We start from the raw sequence: 20,681 nt of genomic DNA on the forward strand, positions 1-20,681 counted from the left end.
GTGTTACTGAGCTAAGGAAGGACTATGTGTTACAGAGCTAAGGAAGGACTATGTGTTACTGAGCTAAGGAAGGACTATGTGTTACAGAGCTAAGGAAGGACTATGTGTTACTGAGCTAAGGAAGGACTATGTGTTACTGAGCTAAGGAAGGACTATGTGTTACTGAGCTAAGGAAGGACTATGTGTTACTGAGCTAAGGAAGGACTATGTGTTACTGAGCTAAGGAAGGACTATGTGTTACTGAGCTAAGGAAGGACTATGTGTTACAGAACTAAGGAAGGACTATGTGTTACGAGCTAAGGAAGGACTATGTGTTACTGAGCTAAGGAAGGACTATGTGTTACTGAGCTAAGGAAGGACTATGTGTTACTGAACTAAGGAAGGACTATGTGTTACTGAGCTAAGGAAGGACTATGTGTTACTGAGCTAAGGAAGGACTATGTGTTACTGAGCTAAGGAAGGACTATGTGTTACTGAGCTAAGGAAGGACTATGTGTTACTGAGCTAAGGAAGGACTATGTGTTACAGAGCTAAGGAAGGACTATGTGTTACTATGTGTTACTGAGCTAAGGAAGGACTATGTGTTACTGAACTAAGGAAGGACTATGTGTTACTGAGCTAAGGAAGGACTATGTGTTACTGACTAAGGAAGGACTATGTGTTACTGAGCTAAGGAAGGACTATGTGTTACTGAGCTAAGGAAGGACTATGTGTTACTGAGCTAAGGAAGGACTATGTGTTACTGAACTAAGGAAGGACTATGTGTTACTGAGCTAAGGAAGGACTATGTGTTACTGAGCTAAGGAAGGACTATGTGTTACAGAGCTAAGGAAGGACTATGTGTTACTGAGCTAAGGAAGGACTATGTGTTACTGAGCTAAGGAAGGACTATGTGTTACTGACTAAGGAAGGACTATGTGTTACTGAGCTAAGGAAGGACTATGTGTTACAGAACTAAGGAAGGACTATGTGTTACGAGCTAAGGAAGGACTATGTGTTACAGAGCTAAGGAAGGACTATGTGTTACTGAGCTAAGGAAGGACTATGTGTTACTGAGCTAAGGAAGGACTATGTGTTACTGAGCTAAGGAAGGACTATGTGTTACTGAGCTAAGGAAGGACTATGTGTTACAGAACTAAGGAAGGACTATGTGTTACTGAGCTAAGGAAGGACTATGTGTTACTGAGCTAAGGAAGGACTATGTGTTACAGAACTAAGGAAGGAGGACTATGTGTTACTGAGCTAAGGAAGGACTATGTGTTACAGAGCTAAGGAAGGACTATGTGTTACTGAGCTAAGGAAGGACTATGTGTTACTGAGCTAAGGAAGGACTATGTGTTACTGAGCTAAGGAAGGACTATGTGTTACAGAGCTAAGGAAGGACTATGTGTTACTGAGCTAAGGAAGGACTATGTGTTACTGAGCTAAGGAAGGACTATGTGTTACTGAGCTAAGGAAGGACTATGTGTTACTGAGCTAAGGAAGGACTATGTGTTACTGAGATAAGGAAGAACTATGTGTTACAGAGCTAAGGAAGGACTATGTGTTACTGAGACTAAGGAAGGACTATGTGTTACTGAGCTAAGGAAGGACTATGTGTTACTGAGCTAAGGAAGGACTATGTGTTACTGAGCTAAGGAAGGACTATGTGTTACTGAGCTAAGGAAGGACTATGTGTTACTGAGCTAAGGAAGGACTATGTGTTACTGAGCTAAGGAAGGACTATGTGTTACAGAACTAAGGAAGGACTATGTGTTACTGAGCTAAGGAAGGACTATGTGTTACTGAGCTAAGGAAGGACTATGTGTTACAGAACTAAGGAAGGACTATGTGTTACTGAGCTAAGGAAGGACTATGTGTTACTGAGCTAAGGAAGGACTATGTGTTACTGAGCTAAGGAAGGACTATGTGTTACTGAGCTAAGGAAGGACTATGTGTTACTGAGCTAAGGAAGGACTATGTGTTACTGAGCTAAGGAAGGACTATGTGTTACTGAGCTAAGGAAGGACTATGTGTTACTAGAACTAAGGAAGGACTATGTGTTACTGAGCTAAGGAAGGACTATGTGTTACTGAGCTAAGGAAGGACTATGTGTTACTGAGCTAAGGAAGGAGTATGTGTTACTGAGCTAACGAAGGACTATGTGTTACTGAGCTAAGGAAGGACTATGTGTTACAGAACTAAGGAAGGACTATGTGTTACTGAGCTAAGGAAGGACTATGTGTTACTGAGCTAAGGAAGGACTATGTGTTACTGAGCTAAGGAAGGACTATGTGTTACTGAGTTAAGGAAGGACTATGTGTTACTGAGCTAAGGAAGGACTATGTGTTACTGAGCTAAGGAAGGACTATGTGTTACTGAGCTAAGGAAGGACTATGTGTTACAGAACTAAGGAAGGACTATGTGTTACTGAGCTAAGGAAGGACTATGTGTTACAGAGCTAAGGAAGGACTATGTGTTACTGAGCTAAGGAAGGACTATGTGTTACTGAGCTAAGGAAGGACTATGTGTTACTGAGCTAAGGAAGGACTATGTGTTACAGAACTAAGGAAGGACTATGTGTTACTGAGCTAAGGAAGGACTATGTGTTACTGAGCTAAGGAAGGACTATGTGTTACTGAGCTAAGGAAGGACTATGTGTTACTGAGCTAAGGAAGGACTATGTGTTACTGACTAAGGAAGGACTATGTGTTACTGAGCTAAGGAAGGACTATGTGTTACTGAGCTAAGGAAGGACTATGTGTTACTGAGCTAAGGAAGGACTATGTGTTACAGAACTAAGGAAGGACTATGTGTTACAGAGCTAAGGAAGGACTATGTGTTACTGAGCTAAGGAAGGACTATGTGTTACTGAGCTAAGGAAGGACTATGTGTTACTGAGCTAAGGAAGGACTATGTGTTACTGAGCTAAGGAAGGACTATGTGTTACTGAGCTAAGGAAGGACTATGTGTTACTGAGCTAAGGAAGGACTATGTGTTACTGAGCTAAGGAAGGACTATGTGTTACTGAGCTAAGGAAGGACTATGTGTTACAGAGCTAAGGAAGGACTATGTGTTACTGAGCTAAGGAAGGACTATGTGTTACTGAGCTAAGGAAGGACTATGTGTTACAGAACTAAGGAAGGACTATGTGTTACAGAACTAAGGAAGGACTATGTGTTACTGAGCTAAGGAAGGACTATGTGTTACAGAACTAAGGAAGGACTATGTGTTACTGAGCTAAGGAAGGAGTATGTGTTACTGAGCTAAGGAAGGACTATGTGTTACTGAGCTAAGGAAGGACTATGTGTTACTGAGCTAAGGAAGGACTATGTGTTACTGAGCTAAGGAAGGACTATGTGTTACTGAGCTAAGGAAGGACTATGTGTTACTGAGCTAAGGAAGGACTATGTGTTACTGAGCTAAGGAAGGACTATGTGTTACTGAGCTAAGGAAGGACTATGTGTTACTGAGATAAGGAAGAACTATGTGTTACAGAGCTAAGGAAGGAGTATGTGTTACTGAGCTAAGGAAGGACTATGTGTTACTGAGCTAAGGAAGGACTATGTGTTACTGAGCTAAGGAAGGACTATGTGTTACTGACTAAGGAAGGACTATGTGTTACTGAGCTAAGGAAGGACTATGTGTTACTGAGCTAAGGAAGGACTATGTGTTACTGAGCTAAGGAAGGACTATGTGTTACTGAGCTAAGGAAGGACTATGTGTTACTGAACTAAGGAAGGACTATGTGTTACTGAGCTAAGGAAGGACTATGTGTTACTGAGCTAAGGAAGGACTATGTGTTACTGAGCTAAGGAAGGACTATGTGTTACTGAGCTAAGGAAGGACTATGTGTTACTGAGCTAAGGAAGGACTATGTGTTACTGAGCTAAGGAAGGACTATGTGTTACTGAGCTAAGGAAGGACTATGTGTTACTGAGCTAAGGAAGGACTATGTGTTACTGAGCTAAGGAAGGACTATGTGTTACAGAACTAAGGAAGGACTATGTGTTACTGAGCTAAGGAAGGACTATGTGTTACAGAACTAAGGAAGGACTATGTGTTACTGAGCTAAGGAAGGAGTATGTGTTACTGAGCTAAGGAAGGACTATGTGTTACAGAACTAAGGAAGGACTATGTGTTACTGAGCTAAGGAAGGACTATGTGTTACTGAGCTAAGGAAGGACTATGTGTTACTGAGCTAAGGAAGGACTATGTGTTACTGAGCTAAGGAAGGACTATGTGTTACTGAGCTAAGGAAGGAGGACTATGTGTTACTGAGCTAAGGAAGGACTATGTGTTACTGAGCTAAGGAAGGACTATGTGTTTACTGAGCTAAGGAAGGACTATGTGTTACAGAACTAAGGAAGGACTATGTGTTACTGAGCTAAGGAAGGACTATGTGTTACAGAACTAAGGAAGGACTATGTGTTACTGAGCTAAGGAAGGACTATGTGTTACAGAACTAAGGAAGGACTATGTGTTACTGAGCTAAGGAAGGACTATGTGTTACTGAGCTAAGGAAGGACTATGTGTTACTGAGCTAAGGAAGGACTATGTGTTACTGAGCTAAGAAGGGACTATGTGTTACTGAGCTAAGGAAGGACTATGTGTTACAGAACTAAGGAAGGACTATGTGTTACTGAGCTAAGGAAGGACTATGTGTTACTGAGCTAAGGAAGGACTATGTGTTACTGAGCTAAGGAAGGACTATGTGTTACAGAACTAAGGAAGGACTATGTGTTACTGAGCTAAGGAAGGACTATGTGTTACAGAGCTAAGGAAGGACTATGTGTTACTGAGCTAAGGAAGGACTATGTGTTACTGAGCTAAGGAAGGACTATGTGTTACTGAGATAAGGAAGAACTATGTGTTACAGAGCTAAGGAAGGACTATGTGTTACTGAGATAAGGAAGGACTATGTGTTACTGAGCTAAGGAAGGACTATGTGTTACTGAGCTAAGGAAGGACTATGTGTTACTGAGCTAAGGAAGGACTATGTGTTACTGAGCTAAGGAAGGACTATGTGTTACTGAGCTAAGGAAGGACTATGTGTTACTGAGCTAAGGAAGGACTATGTGTTACTGAACTAAGGAAGGACTATGTGTTACTGAGCTAAGGAAGGACTATGTGTTACTGAGCTAAGGAAGGACTATGTGTTACTGAGCTAAGGAAGGACTATGTGTTACTGAGCTAAGGAAGGACTATGTGTTACTGAGCTAAGGAAGGACTATGTGTTACTGAACTAAGGAAGGACTATGTGTTACTGAGCTAAGGAAGGACTATGTGTTACTGAGCTAAGGAAGGACTATGTGTTACTGAGCTAAGGAAGGACTATGTGTTACTGAGCTAAGGAAGGACTATGTGTTACAGAGCTAAGGAAGGACTATGTGTTACTGAGCTAAGGAAGGACTATGTGTTACTGAGCTAAGGAAGGACTATGTGTTACTGAGAGTATGTGTTACTGAGCTAAGGAAGGACTATGTGTTACTGAGCTAAGGAAGGACTATGTGTTACAGAACTAAGGAAGGACTATGTGTTACTGAGCTAAGGAAGGACTATGTGTTACTGAGCTAAGGAAGGACTATGTGTTACTGAGCTAAGGAAGGACTATGTGTTACAGAACTAAGGAAGGACTATGTGTTACTGAGCTAAGGAAGGACTATGTGTTACTGAGCTAAGGAAGGACTATGTGTTACTGAGCTAAGGAAGGACTATGTGTTACTGAACTAAGGAAGGACTATGTGTTACAGAACTAAGGAAGGACTATGTGTTACAGAGCTAAGGAAGGACTATGTGTTACTGAGCTAAGGAAGGACTATGTGTTACTGAGCTAAGGAAGGACTATGTGTTACAGAACTAAGGAAGGACTATGTGTTACAGAGCTAAGGAAGGACTATGTGTTACAGAGCTAAGGAAGGACTATGTGTTACTGAGCTAAGGAAGGACTATGTGTTACTGAGCTAAGGAAGGACTATGTGTTACTGAACTAAGGAAGGACTATGTGTTACTGAGCTAAGGAAGGACTATGTGTTACTGAACTAAGGAAGGACTATGTGTTACAGAGCTAAGGAAGGACTATGTGTTACTGAGCTAAGGAAGGACTATGTGTTACTGAGCTAAGGAAGGACTATGTGTTACTGAGCTAAGGAAGGAGTATGTGTTACTGAGCTAAGGAAGGAGTATGTGTTACTGAGCTAAGGAAGGACTATGTGTTACTGAGCTAAGGAAGGACTATGTGTTACAGAACTAAGGAAGGACTATGTGTTACAGAGCTAAGGAAGGACTATGTGTTACTGAGCTAAGGAAGGACTATGTGTTACTGAGCTAAGGAAGGACTATGTGTTACTGAGCTAAGGAAGGACTATGTGTTACTGAGCTAAGGAAGGACTATGTGTTACTGAGCTAAGGAAGGACTATGTGTTACTGAGCTAAGGAAGGACTATGTGTTACTGAGCTAAGGAAGGACTATGTGTTACTGAGCTAAGGAAGGACTATGTGTTACTGAGCTAAGGAAGGACTATGTGTTACTGAGCTAAGGAAGGACTATGTGTTACTGAGCTAAGGAAGGACTATGTGTTACTGAGCTAAGGAAGGACTATGTGTTACTGAGCTAAGGAAGGACTATGTGTTACTGAGCTAAGGAAGGACTATGTGTTACTGAGCTAAGGAAGGACTATGTGTTACTGAGCTAAGGAAGGACTATGTGTTACTGAGCTAAGGAAGGACTATGTGTTACTGAGCTAAGGAAGGACTATGTGTTACTGAGCTAAGGAAGGACTATGTGTTACTGAGCTAAGGAAGGACTATGTGTTACTGAGCTAAGGAAGGACTATGTGTTACTGAGCTAAGGAAGGACTATGTGTTACTGAGCTAAGGAAGGACTATGTGTTACTGAAGGAACTATGTGTTACTGAGCTAAGGAAGGACTATGTGTTACTAAGCTAAGGAAGGACTATGTGTTACTGAGCTAAGGAAGGACTATGTGTTACAGAACTAAGGAAGGACTATGTGTTACTGAGCTAAGGAAGGACTATGTGTTACTGAGCTAAGGAAGGACTATGTGTTACTGAACTAAGGAAGGACTATGTGTTACTGAGCTAAGGAAGGACTATGTGTTACAGAACTAAGGAAGGACTATGTGTTACTGAGCTAAGGAAGGACTATGTGTTACAGAACTAAGGAAGGACTATGTGTTACTGAGCTAAGGAAGGAGTATGTGTTACAGAACTAAGGAAGGACTATGTGTTACTGAGCTAAGGAAGGACTATGTGTTACAGAACTAAGGAAGGACTATGTGTTACAGAACTAAGGAAGGACTATTTGTTACAGAACTAAGGAAGGACTATGTGTTACTGAGCTAAGGAAGGACTATGTGTTACAGAACTAAGGAAGGACTATGTGTTACTGAGCTAAGGAAGGACTATGTGTTACTGAACTAAGGAAGGACTATGTGTTACAGAACTAAGGAAGGACTATGTGTTACTGAGCTAAGGAAGGAGTATGTGTTACTGAGTTAAGGAAGGACTATGTGTTACTGAACTAAGGAAGGACTATGTGTTACAGAACTAAGGAAGGACTATGTGTTACAGAACTAAGGAAGGACCACGTTTATTGAAAAAAAGACTTATTGGTTTACAGTTCAACTTGTTACATTTCAGTAAAATAAACAATAATTAAAATGATTACCTTTGTCCTCTTCACACCTGCTTCTCCATGAACTCCTACAGATACAGAGATGTGACTTTAAAAACAAGAGGCCCAAGGGCCTTAACGGTCATCTGACTATCTTGGCAATAGCTGTATAGGAAAATAACTAGATATGGTGTCATGGTAGCCAACTTCAATTTTGGATCAACCAGAGATATAACAACACTTTGACAAGATCATATCAGTCGCATTTCATGTTTCAAGTTTCAGTTAAATTGCGCTGGTAGAACTTGAGAAGAAGTTCAAATGTGTTTTCAAGATGGCATCTGTGGCAGCCATCTTGGATCATCTGTGGCAGCCATCTTGGATTTTGGATCAACATAAAATATAACAACACTTGGTCGGGACCATGTCAGGATCATTTCATGCAGGTTTCAGCTTATCACACTGGTAGAACTTGAGAAGAAGTTCAAATATTCAAGATTTTGGAATATTTGACTCTCGTGACCTTGAAAGTAGGTCAAGGTTTTTCATTTCCACAACTTTGATAGCCCTTTATCTCAGCATGCTATTGACTAAATATGAATACCCTGGACCTTTTGGCTAATTAAAAGGTGTAGTTAAAAGATTTTAGCTTAATTAACCCCTGTGACCTTGAAAGAAGGTCAAGGTCATTCATTTTTATAACTATGGTAAACCTTCATCCCAGCATGCCACCAGCAAAATATGAGTATCCTGGACTTTTGGGTTAGTTAACAAAAATCGTTCAAAGATTTTAGCCTATTTGACCCCTGTGACCTTCAGAGTAGGTCAAGGTCATTCATTTTCACAACTTTGGTAGCCCTTCATCCCAGCATGCTATAGGCCAAATATGAGTACCCTGGATCTTTCGGTTAGTTAAAAGAAGTCGTTCAAAGATTTTAGCCTATTTGACCCCCGGTAACCTTGACAATACGTCAAGGTCATTAAGTTTCACAACTTTTGTAGCCCTTCATCCCAGCATGCTACTGGCTAAATATGAGTACCCTGGACCTTTTGGTTAGTTAGAAGAAGTCGTTCAAAGATTTTAGCCTATTTGACCCCTGTGACCTTGAAAGTAGGTCAAGGTCATTTATTTTCACAACTTTGGTAGCCCTTCATCCCAGCATGCTACAGGCCAAATATGAGTACCCTGGACCTTTTGTTTAGTTAGAAGAAGTCGTTCAAAGATTTTAGCCTATTTGACCCCCGGTGACCTTGACAATACGTCAAGGTGATTAATTTTCACAACTTTTGTAGCCATTCATCCCAGCATGCTACAGGCTAAATATGAGTACCCTGGACCTTTTGGTTAGTTAGAAGAAGTCGTTCAAAGATTTTAGCCTATTTGACCCCTGTGACCTTGAAAGTAGGTCAAGGTCATTCATTTTCACAACTTTGATAGCCCTTCATCCAAGTATGCTACAGGCCAAATATGAGTACTTTGGGCCTTACGGTTATTGAGAAGAAGTTGTTTGAATGAAAAGTTTACGCACGGCGCACGGCGGAGACGGCGCACGGCGCACGACGACGGACGGTGCATGATGACTATAGGTCATCCTGACCCTTTGGGTCAGATGACCTAATAAAACTCATGAGAGTGAAGGAAACATCATATCACACAAGCATTTGTTGTATAGCCTCTATACATACTTATAGATGCAGTACATTAGCATTATTACACTTTTAATATTACAAACGAAGAGATGATGTATAGAATCTCAATGTCCACATTGCATTTCAAATAACAACAAACATACATAAACAAAGATAACACACAAAACAAGAGATCCCAGAGGGATCTTGGCGCCCACCTAAGAATGATCTTTGTCTGACAAAGGAAAGAGGGATCTTTTCTCTGCTTTTCAAGCTTTTACTACATATTACTACACATGAAATTTGAGAAAGATCCCTTGACTACTTTCTGAAATATATAACAGTAACAAACTTCAATTATCAAAATCCAAGATGGCTACCTGTCGGCAATCTTATTCACCGATCGGTCCTAAAATGCAATTTGCACAACTAGGGCCCTAAGGGAACCTGTACATGAAATTTGAGAAGAATTCTTTTGGTACTTTTTGAGAAATAGCGGTAACAAACTTTAAACTATCAAAATCCAAGATGGCGGCCTGTCGGCCATCTTGTTAACCGATTGGTCCCAAAATGCAATATGCACAACTAGGCCCCTAGGGGAACTTACATGTGAAATTTGAGAAAAATCCCTTCTGTACATTCTGAGAAATAGCGGAAAAAAACTTCAATTGTCAAAATCCAAGATGGCGTCCTGTTGGCTACCTGTCGGCTATCTTGTTCATCGATCGGTCCTAAAATGCAATATGCACAACTAGACCCCTAGAAGAACCTGCACATACAATTCGAGACAGATCCCTTCAGTACATTCTTAGACATAGCGGAAAAAAACTTCAATTGTCAAAATCCAAGATGGCGTCCTGTTGGCAATCTTGTTCACCGATCAGTACCAAAATGCAATTTGCATAACCAGGGACCTAGGGGAACCTGCACATGAAATTTGAGACAGATCCCTTCAGTACATTCTAAGAAATAGTGGTAACAAGCTTCAACTACCAAATCCAAGATGGCGTCCTGTCGGCCATCTTGTTCACCGATCTGTCTGAAAATGCAATATGCACATCTAGACCCCTAGGGGAACATGTACATGCAATTTGAGACAGATCCCTTCAGTACTTTCTGAGAAATAGCTGTAACAAACTTAAATTGTCAAAATCCAAGATGGTGGCCTGTCGGCCATCTTGTTCATGGATCGGTCCCAAAATGCAATATGCACAACTAGGGCCCTAAGGGAACATGTACATGAAATTTGAGAAGAATTCTTTTGGTACTTTTTGAGAAATAGCTGTAACAAACTTTAAACTATCAAAATCCAAGATGGCGGCCTGTCGGCCATCTTGTTAACCGTTTGGTCCCAAAATGCAATATGCACAACTAGGCCCCTAGGGGAACTTACATGTGAAATTTGAGAAAGATCCCTTCAGTACATTCTGAGAAATAGCGGTAACAAACTTTAACTATCAAAATCCAAGATGGCTGCCTGGCGGCCATTTTGTAGACCGATTGGTCCCAAAATACAATATGCACAACTAGGGCCCTAGGGGAACCCACATATGAAATTTGAGAAACATCCCTTCAGTACTTTCTGAGAAATAGCGGTAACAAGAATTGTTAACGGACAGAAGGACGGAAGGACGGACGAACGGAAGGACGGACGACGGACCATGGACAAAAAGCGATTTGAATAGCCCACCATCTGTTGATGGTGGGCTAAAAAGGAGTCCCTTTGATTTAGCGAGAATTTACAAACTAACCTAATCCTAACTCCATTTCATCATCTGCTATCTGGAAGGACGACCCTGATCCTGGTATGCTACAAGGGGTCAAACTCAGCCCTATGGTTCCTGTAAATCACACAAAATGAATTATATATTTACAAGACAAATTTCATATATTTACTTGGCACTGTACCTCTTTATCTATAATGATATAATATGACATGATTTGTAGTAATATTTTTGCAAGACTGAATATAAACAGTACATGTACATAAAAAAACTCTGTACATGTACATATAAAACTATTCCTGACCAGCACCATTAGACTATTAGGTGCCCTTAAATAATATACTAAAATGGTGATGTTGTCACCATAGAATATTCATTGGAAACTGTGAGTGAATTTGGATATAACCTAGATATAGTAAAGTGATAAAGAAGTGGAGAATATCTTCTTTCCCGGAGTACCTGGTTCTAGGTTCCCTTTCATTGTTTCAGAAACCATCACATTATTAACATGGTGCTACCCCTTATTATATCAATATCATCATATAACATTCAGACAGATGTGAAGAAATTACAAAGGGAATTAACATGTATTCTATCAGTTAAAATGTTCTTCTAATAATGGTTTGGACTTTGATTTTGAGTGATATAGGTAGATGTAGTTTAACCAACTATATAGTTTCTGATACACACCCATGTTGGAGGCAGCATCCTTTGCTACCCTCACAATCTCCTCCAAACTCTTGCCTTCATCTGATAGGGCTCCACATATCTTTGTTATAATTAACATGCAAAAATGGAGAAAATGCATGAATTTCTTACAGTATCACATAATAAGTTAAATATGGCAAGATACACTGCTGGCTTTGCTTGACAGTAAAATTACATAGGAGACCTTTAACTGGCAAAACATTGACAAATGAGATAAAACAAAATTTTGATAGGTGGTGTGAGGTCAGTAAGGTATTATGTGTAGGACAATATATAGGATATGTGCACCAGCATACTTAATAGTTGGGTAAGTTTTCAGTGAATGACAAGATCAAATTATTTGTCCGGGAATGCTAGAGTTTAGTGGTGGTCTTATAACTAGAGTTATCTGTCGGGAATTCTAAGGTTAGTGGTGGTCTTATGACTGGAGTTATCTGTCGGGAATTCTAGGGTTAGTGCTGGTCCCATGACTGGAGTTATCTGTCGGGAATTCTAGGGTTAGTGCTGGTCCCATGACTGGAGTTACCTGACAGGAATTCTAGGGTTAGTGGTGGTCTCATGACTGGAGTTATCTGTCGGGAATTCTAGGGTTAGTGGTGGTCTCATGACTGGAGTTATCTGTCAGGAATTCTAGGGTTAGTGGTGGTCCCATGACTGGAGTTACCTGACAGGAATTCTAGGGTTAGTGGTGGTCTCATGACTGGAGTTATCTGTCGGGAATTCTAGGGTTAGTGGTGGTCCCATGACTGGAGTTATCTGTCAGGAATTCTAGGGTTAGTGGTGGTCTCATGACTGGAGTTATCTGTCCGGAATTCTAGGGTTAGTGCTGGTCCCATGACTGGAGTTATCTGTCGGGAATTCTAGGGTTAGTGCTGGTCTCATGACTGGAGTTATCTGTCAGGAATTCTAGGGTTAGTGGTGGTCTCATGACTGGAGTTATCTGTCTGGAATTCTAGGGTTAGTGCTGGTCCCATGACTGGAGTTATCTGTCGGGAATTCTAGGGTTAGTGGTGGTCTTATGACTGAAGTTATCTGTCGGGAATTCTAGGGTTAGTGCTGGTCCCATGACTGGAGTTATCTGTCGGGAATTCTAGGGTTAGTGGTGGTCTTATGACTGGAGTTATCTGTCGGGAATTCTAGGGTTAGTGCTGGTCCCATGACTGGAGTTATCTGTCGGGAATTCTAGGGTTAATGCTGGTCCCATGACTGGAGTTATCTGTCAGGAATTCTAGGGTTAGTGCTGGTCTCACGACTGGAGTTATCTGTCGGAATTCTAGGGTTAGTGGTGGTCTCATGACTGAAGTTATCTGTCGGGATTTTTAGGGTTAGTGCTGGTCCCATGACTGGAGTTATCTGTCGGAATTCTAGGGTTAGTGGTGGTCTCATGACTGGAGTTATCTGTCGGGAATTCTAGGGTTAGTGCTGGTCCCATGACTGGAGTTATCTGTCGGGAATTCAAGGGTTAGTGGTGGTCCCATGACTGGAGTTATCTGTCAGGAATTCTAGGGTTAGTGCTGGTCTCATGACTGGAGTTACCTGTCGGGAATTCTAGGGTTAGTGGTGGTCTCATGACTGGAGTTATCTGTCAGGAATTCTAGGGTTAGTGCTGGTCCCATGACTGGAGTTATCTGTCAGGAATTCTAGGGTTAGTGCTGGTCCCATGACTGGAGTTATCTGTCCGGAATTCTAGGGTTAGTGGTGGTCTCATGACTGGAGTTATCTGTTGGGAATTCTAGGGTTAGTGCTGGTCCCATGACTGGAGTTATCTGTCGGGAATTCTAGGGTTAGTGCTGGTCCCATGACTGGAGTTATCTGACAGGAATTCTAGGGTTAGTGCTGGTCCCATGACTGAAGTTACCTGACAGGAATTCTAGGGTTAGTGGTGGTCTCATGACTGAAGTTATCTGTCGGGAATTCTAGGGTTAGTGCTGGTCCCATGACTGGAGTTATCTGTCATGATTCTAGGGTTAGTGCTGGTCCCATGACTGGAGTTATCTGTCAGGAACTCTAGGGTTAGTGCTGGTCCCATGACTGGAGTTACCTGACAGGAATTCTAGGGTTAGTGGTGGTCTCATGACTGAAGTTATCTGTCGGGAATTCTAGGGTTAGTGCTGGTCCCATGACTGGAGTTACCTGACAGGAATTCTAGGGTTAGTGCTGGTCTCATGACTGGAGTTATCTGTCAGGAATTCTAGGGTTAGTGCTGGTCCCATGACTGGAGTTATCTGTCAGGAATTCTAGGGTTAGTGCTGGTCCCATGACTGGAGTTATCTGTCGGGAATTCTAGGGTTAGTGCTGGTCTCATGACTGGAGTTATCTGTCGGGAATTCTAGGGTTAGTGCTGGTCCCATGACTGGAGTTACCTGACAGGAATTCTAGGGTTAGTGCTGGTCCCATGACTGGAGTTATCTGACAGGAATTCTAGGGTTAGTGCTGGTCCCATGACTGGAGTTACCTGACAGGAATTCTAGGGTTAGTGCTGGTCCCATGACTGGAGTTTTCTGTCGGAATTCTAGGGTTAGTGGTGGTCTTGTGACTGGAGTTATCTGTCAGGAATTCTAGGGTTAGTGGTGGTCTTGTGACTGGAGTTATCTGTCAGGAATTCTAGGGTTAGTGCTGGTCTCATGACTGGAGTTATCTGTCGGGAATTCTAGGGTTAGTGGTGGTCTCATGACTGGAGTTATCTGTCCGGAATTCTAGGGTTAGTGCTGGTCCGATGACTGGAGTTATCTGTCCAGAATTCTAGGGTTAGTGGTGGTCTTGTGACTGGAGTTATCTGTCGGGAATTCTAGGGTTAGTGCTGGTCTCATGACTGGAGTTATCTGTCGGGAATTCTAGGGTTAGTGGTGGTCTCATGACTGGAGTTACCTGACAGGAATTCTAGGGTTAGTGCTGGTCCGATGACTGGAGTTATCTGTCCAGAATTCTAGGGTTAGTGGTGGTCCCATGACTGGAGTTATCTGTCGGAATTCTAGGGTTAGTGCTGGTCCCATGACTGGAGTTATCTGTCAGGAATTCTAGGGTTAGTGCTGGTCTCATGACTGGAGTTATCTGTCAGGAATTCTAGGGTTAGTGCTGGTCCCATGACTGGAGTTACCTGACAGGAATTCTAGGGTTAGTGCTGGTCCCATGACTGGAGTTATCTGTCGCAATTCTAGGGTTAGTGCTGGTCCCATGACTGGAGTTATCTGTCAGGAATTCTAGGGTTAGTGGTGGTCTTGTGACTGGAGTTATCTGTCAGGAATTCTAGGGTTAGTGCTGGTCTCATGACTGGAGTTATCTGTCGGGAATTCTAGGGTTAGTGGTGGTCTCATGACTGGAGTTATCTGTCCGGAATTCTAGGGTTAGTGCTGGTCCGATGACTGGAGTTACCTGACAGGAATTCTAGGGTTAGTGGTGGTCTTGTGACTGGAGTTATCTGTCAGGAATTCTAGGGTTAGTGCTGGTCTCATGACTGGAGTTATCTGTCGGGAATTCTAGGGTTAGTGGTGGTCTCATGACTGGAGTTATCTGTCCGGAATTCTAGGGTTAGTGCTGGTCCGATGACTGGAGTTATCTGTCCAGAATTCTAGGGTTAGTGGTGGTCTCATGACTGAAGTTATCTGTCGGGAATTCTAGGGTTAGTGGTGGTCCCATGACTGGAGTTACCTGACAGGAATTCTAGGGTTAGTGCTGGTCTCATGACTGGAGTTACCTGACAGGAATTCTAGGGTTAGTGGTGGTCTCGCGACTGGAGTATCTGTCCGGAATTCTAGGGTTAGTGCTGGTCCCATGACTGGAGTTATCTGTCCGGAATTCTAGGGTTAGTGGTGGTCTCATGACTGAAGTTATCTGTCGGGAATTCTAGGGTTAGTGCTGGTCCCATGACTGGAGTTACCTGACAGGAATTCTAGGGTTAGTGCTGGTCCCATGACTGGAGTTACCTGACAGGAATTCTAGGGTTAGTGGTGGTCTCGCGACTGGAGTTATCTGTCCGGAATTCTAGGGTTAGTGCTGGTCCCATGACTGAAGTTATCTGTCGGAATTCTAGGGTTAGTGCTGGTCTCATGACTGGAGTTATCTGTCGGGAATTCTAGGGTTAGTGCTGGTCCCATGACTGGAGTTACCTGACAGGAATTCTAGGCTTAGTGGTGGTCTTGCGACTGGAGTTATCTGTTGGGAATTCTAGGGTTAGTGGTGGTCCCATGACTGAAGTTATCTGTCGGAATTCTAGGGTTAGTGCTGGTCTCTTGACTGGAGTTATCTGTCGGGAATTCTAGGGTTAGTGGTGGTCCCATGACTGGAGTTATCTGTCAGGAATTCTAGGGTTAGTGGTGGTCTTGTGACTGGAGTTATCTGTCAGGAATTCTAGGGTTAGTGCTGGTCTCATGACTGGTGTTATCTGTCGGGAATTCTAGGGTTAGTGGTGGTATCATGACTGGAGTTATCTGTGCGGAATTCTAGGGTTAGTGCTGGTCCGATGACTGGAGTTACCTGACAGGAATTCTAGGGTTAGTGGTGGTCTTGTGACTGGAGTTATCTGTCAGGAATTCTAGGGTTAGTGCTGGTCTCATGACTGGAGTTATCTGTCGGGAATTCTAGGGTTAGTGGTGGTCTCATGACTGGAGTTATCTGTCCGGAATTCTAGGGTTAGTGCTGGTCCGATGACTGGAGTTATCTGTCCAGAATTCTAGGGTTAGTGGTGGTCTCATGACTGAAGTTATCTGTCGGGAATTCTAGGGTTAGTGGTGGTCCCATGACTGGAGTTACCTGACAGGAATTCTAGGGTTAGTGCTGGTCTCATGACTGGAGTTACCTGACAGGAATTCTAGGGTTAGTGGTGGTCTCGCGACTGGAGTTATCTGTCCGGAATTCTAGGGTTAGTGCTGGTCCCATGACTGGAGTTATCTGTCCGGAATTCTAGGGTTAGTGGTGGTCTCATGACTGAAGTTATCTGTCGGGAATTCTAGGGTTAGTGCTGGTCCCATGACTGGAGTTACCTGACAGGAATTCTAGGGTTAGTGCTGGTCCCATGACTGGAGTTACCTGACAGGAATTCTAGGGTTAGTGGTGGTCTCGCGACTGGAGTTATCTGTCCGGAATTCTAGGGTTAGTGCTGGTCCCATGACTGAAGTTATTTGTCGGAATTCTAGGGTTAGTGCTGGTCTCATGACTGGAGTTATCTGTCGGGAATTCTAGGGTTAGTGCTGGTCCCATGACTGGAGTTACCTGACAGGAATTCTAGGCTTAGTGGTGGTCTTGCGACTGGAGTTATCTGTTGGAAATTCTAGGGTTAGTGGTGGTCCCATGACTGAAGTTATCTGTCGGAATTCTAGGGTTAGTGCTGGTCTCTTGACTGGAGTTATCTGTCGGGAATTCTAGGGTTAGTGGTGGTCTTATGACTGGAGTTATCTGTCCGGAATTCTAGGGTTAGTGCTGGTCTCATGACTGGATTTATCTGTCAGGAATTCTAGGGTTAGTGCTTGTCTCACCTTGTGTATAAAAAGGGTACCACAGAGACCCCTCCGGCCCGCAGTCTTGTCGGAGGACGCCAGGGCACAGTCATCCCCTACAACAACCATGTCTACCTTCACCCCTAACTGGGACTTAGCTCTCTCCGCTGACATGCCAAAGTTAAGTCTATCTCCTGTGTAATTTTTTATTATCAGCAAAACCCCAGCTGACCAACAGAAAGAAAATGTGATATTCAATTATAATTTGTAATGAAGAAAAGAAGAAAACTAATTATCATCTGTCAGCAGAAATAAGAACTGAGGATGTATAATTTGTATAGTAAATTAAGTAACTGTACATACTGACATCATTGCATGATTGTATACATGCAAGATGACTGAAATTAAGAACTTTTTTCACATATCATTTTCTTTCTTAACACCACCTCACTTTTGGCTTTTGTGTTGATGCTTTATCCAGTTCGGAAGGATTAGGTGCTTCAGACAAGCAGGGGTCCATAAATGGTTGTATTTAATTTACTAATCTTGCTTTAAAGCTCTCAACTTCCAGGTTGTGTGATGAATGTGATAGGATGCACTGCTCAGTATCTTCAGTAGCAAGTTAACATAAATATGTCAGAGTTCCAAAATCACAAGGAGACACAACATTTATATGCTAGTCTCCATACCTTAAGCTGCCAATACAACATCAACACCTGATTGTGTATATTATTAGTGAATACAGTCTTGAGGCCGCGGTGGTTGAGTGATTAAGGTGCCTCAACATATTACTACAAGACCTCCACCTTTGGGTCGCAATTTTGAATCCCATGTGGGGCAGTTGCCAGGTACTGACCACTGGTTGGTGGTTTTTCTCCACGTACAAACCTGGCATGTCCTTACGTGACCAGGCTAGGACGTTAAACTAATAAAACTCAATTGCCAATTGTGTTTATACTACCGTATATATGCAGTCTGAATGAAGATCTTTCCTTAATTGCGTCACAAACCAAATAAACACAGCTTCTTTAGTTTTTCCTGTGTAACAGTAAAACTGACACTTAATATCCTTGTCTTAATTTAAAATCTGCAATAATATTCTGAGAGCCATAGAGGTATTAGCTGGAAGGGTCGGCAAGGAAATGCTATCTAAGTTTTAAAATGGATGATTTTCATATCCACAAAATTTTAATGTAAGATTCTATTCATCACAAAACTTATCTACATGCACAATTAACATGCAAAGTATTGTTAATACCATCCACAAGAAGATTACTTTTGGTTATATTCTGCATTCATATACATAAGAATCTGCTAATGCATGCATTATCTCTGCTTTACATACTGTAATACCATGCAAAATGATCCTTCTTCTCATTAAAAGTTTGTACATCTGTAACGAAGCTGCGGTGCGCTTCGTTGCTATATACTCCGGAAATTATATTAACCGAGACTTTGGCGGGAATTTGCTGTGCACGAGATCTCGGGACTGCGCCGAGGCTTTCAGTTTTTCTACCGGGCCTTGAGAGGTGAGGGTTGTGTTTTTGAAACCTATGTAATTTTTATATATTTGTCGCCCATCCTTTCCCTAATTTGCTGTTATCGTATAGTATGGAAATGCATCAACATTACTGTGTGTGTATTTTTCGCTGTCAGTAGATATTTTTGCTATATTTTTGAGGTTGAAATACTTGTGAAATTGTGCAATGTCGGACTTAGCATGTCTCGCTTTTAGACGGGTTTCGATAGCAAGTAAAAGTCTTCACTCTTGTGTTGAGAGCCGTTGGTAGGCTGGAAAAGAGTGGGAGCCTCCTGTGTTGAATTTCGGGGTTAACCGTTAAGGAGATATTTTGAGAATCTTCGCTGGAGAACGGTGTTTGTGAAATTGGAGGTTAAACTATCGATAATCGGCCCGGTGTGTAGCGCCACGTGCTCGGTCTTTCATTGATGGGTAGGAGTTAATTCTGGTAGCGAAAACGTGAGAATATTAGCAGCAAAATTGTCCATTTCACAGTACTTCCCACTGAGCCACGCGGGTATTTTCTTGTTGTCACCTTTACACATGTTAAATATTAATAAACTGTTAAATGAATTTGATGTCGTCCATTGTCCATACTCACTAGTACCTTTGAATATTGTAGCGAGACATAGGAATCTGCAAGCTAACGCGGCAGTCGAACCCAGAGCAAAACAAATTAATTGTATCATTCTTACTCTACGCTAATGACTGCGGTCGTAGCGAAACAAGTCGTTACACATCCCTCATGATGTTACAGCGGTAGCACATTTACTATATATAGACTGCATACATAGAATCACAGGAATGTCTTTGTCTGACAATGTAGACTACACAAGTCACTTTTAGTAGGTGTTGTATATTATAATTCTTACACACTTGGTTAGTCATTTACAAGTTACATACACAAGCTTATGCAAGCATTTTTGTACATTTATAATAAGAGTGAAAAAACACCATATACAACAAACACTATGTGTGTGACCATCCTGTCTCTGGGCCTCTTGGTTATTGAGAAGAAAATAATTTATTTGAAAACTGTTTACTACCAGTCAATAAAGCTGGATAAAAATGGAGGATGAAGCATAATAAAAAAATAACAAAATAGGTGAACTGAGAAGTAGAGTTAGACAAGTTAGGAATCAAGCTAGAGGGGTGTGTTAATTAAGATTTAGTACATCACATGATAATTACTAGGAATGTGATTGGATAACAGCCAATGTCTATTTTGCAACAGTTCCGGCTGTCCTTCTTGACTACGGGAGACTATACCTGACTATGGGAACTATACCAAAGTAATAATCCCCCGGGAATGAGCACACAACCAAATATGTGACGTCATAATAAATGTCATGTGACGTACTAAAAATCTAGTATGGCCCTTTCCTTCAGGAACAGTTCTCCTAGTGTTGGCTGGCAAGGTATAGTCCCCTTGTCTTCGACTCGGGGACTATACCTCACCAGACAACATTATAAGAGAACAGTTTCCTCTGGAAAAGGCCATAATAGAATAATAATTATTGTTAGTATTATTTAGTAATGACTGTTCTGAGTAATCAGCCAGTACATATATACAGTAAACCCCCTATAACTCGAACAGCAGGGGACCATGTCAATAGTTCGAGGAATACGGGGTATTCGACTCATCCGAGGTTGGTCACGATCGACAGTCAAAATGTCCGGTCTCAAACTATGACAAACAATGCACGACAATGACATTTTAATTACCCTATCTTTCAACATTTTGGATTTCTTTATTTAAGTGTTTTATTGATAGCAATATCAAGTTGCAAAAAAAAATGTATAACATAAATTTAGCGTTTGAAAAAGCTAACGAGAAAGCCCTAAATCATTCACAGCAGAGTAAGCGATCATCATCTAGGTCTATGTAGAATCCATATTGGTCAACAAGGAGTACATTTCTATTATTTAATTATCATATATCATTTAAAACATTTACAAAATATATACTCACAATAAAGTTATTAACCAGCATATTTACGGACATAAGAAATGATCTTTATAGACATCTTTTTAGTAAAAGCGTAACGTTGGGTT

At 41.8% G+C, this 20,681-nt stretch overlaps 1 protein-coding gene across 4 annotated transcripts in view; it reads right to left on the bottom strand.

Annotated features, from left to right (window-relative positions):
* The window catches only part of LOC138319372 (triokinase/FMN cyclase-like), a 70,518-nt gene that overhangs the window by 45,421 nt on the left and 4,416 nt on the right, over window positions 1-20,681 (bottom strand). Inside the window, exons 3-6 of one of the 4 annotated variants that reach the window (XM_069262464.1) lie at window positions 17,147-17,334; window positions 11,658-11,736; window positions 10,995-11,084; window positions 7,669-7,703 (exon numbers count right to left, since the gene is read on the bottom strand). In XM_069262464.1, the coding sequence (XP_069118565.1) occupies window positions 7,669-7,703; window positions 10,995-11,084; window positions 11,658-11,736; window positions 17,147-17,334 (392 nt within the window). The remainder of the gene's footprint in view (window positions 1-7,668; window positions 7,704-10,994; window positions 11,085-11,657; window positions 11,737-17,146; window positions 17,335-20,681) is intronic. The other 3 variants (XM_069262466.1, XM_069262465.1, XM_069262468.1) reach the window with 3 other exon arrangements.

The sequence above is a fragment of the Argopecten irradians genome, chromosome 3, assembly GCF_041381155.1.
Source record: "Argopecten irradians isolate NY chromosome 3, Ai_NY, whole genome shotgun sequence".
NCBI lineage: Eukaryota > Metazoa > Mollusca > Bivalvia > Pectinida > Pectinidae > Argopecten > Argopecten irradians.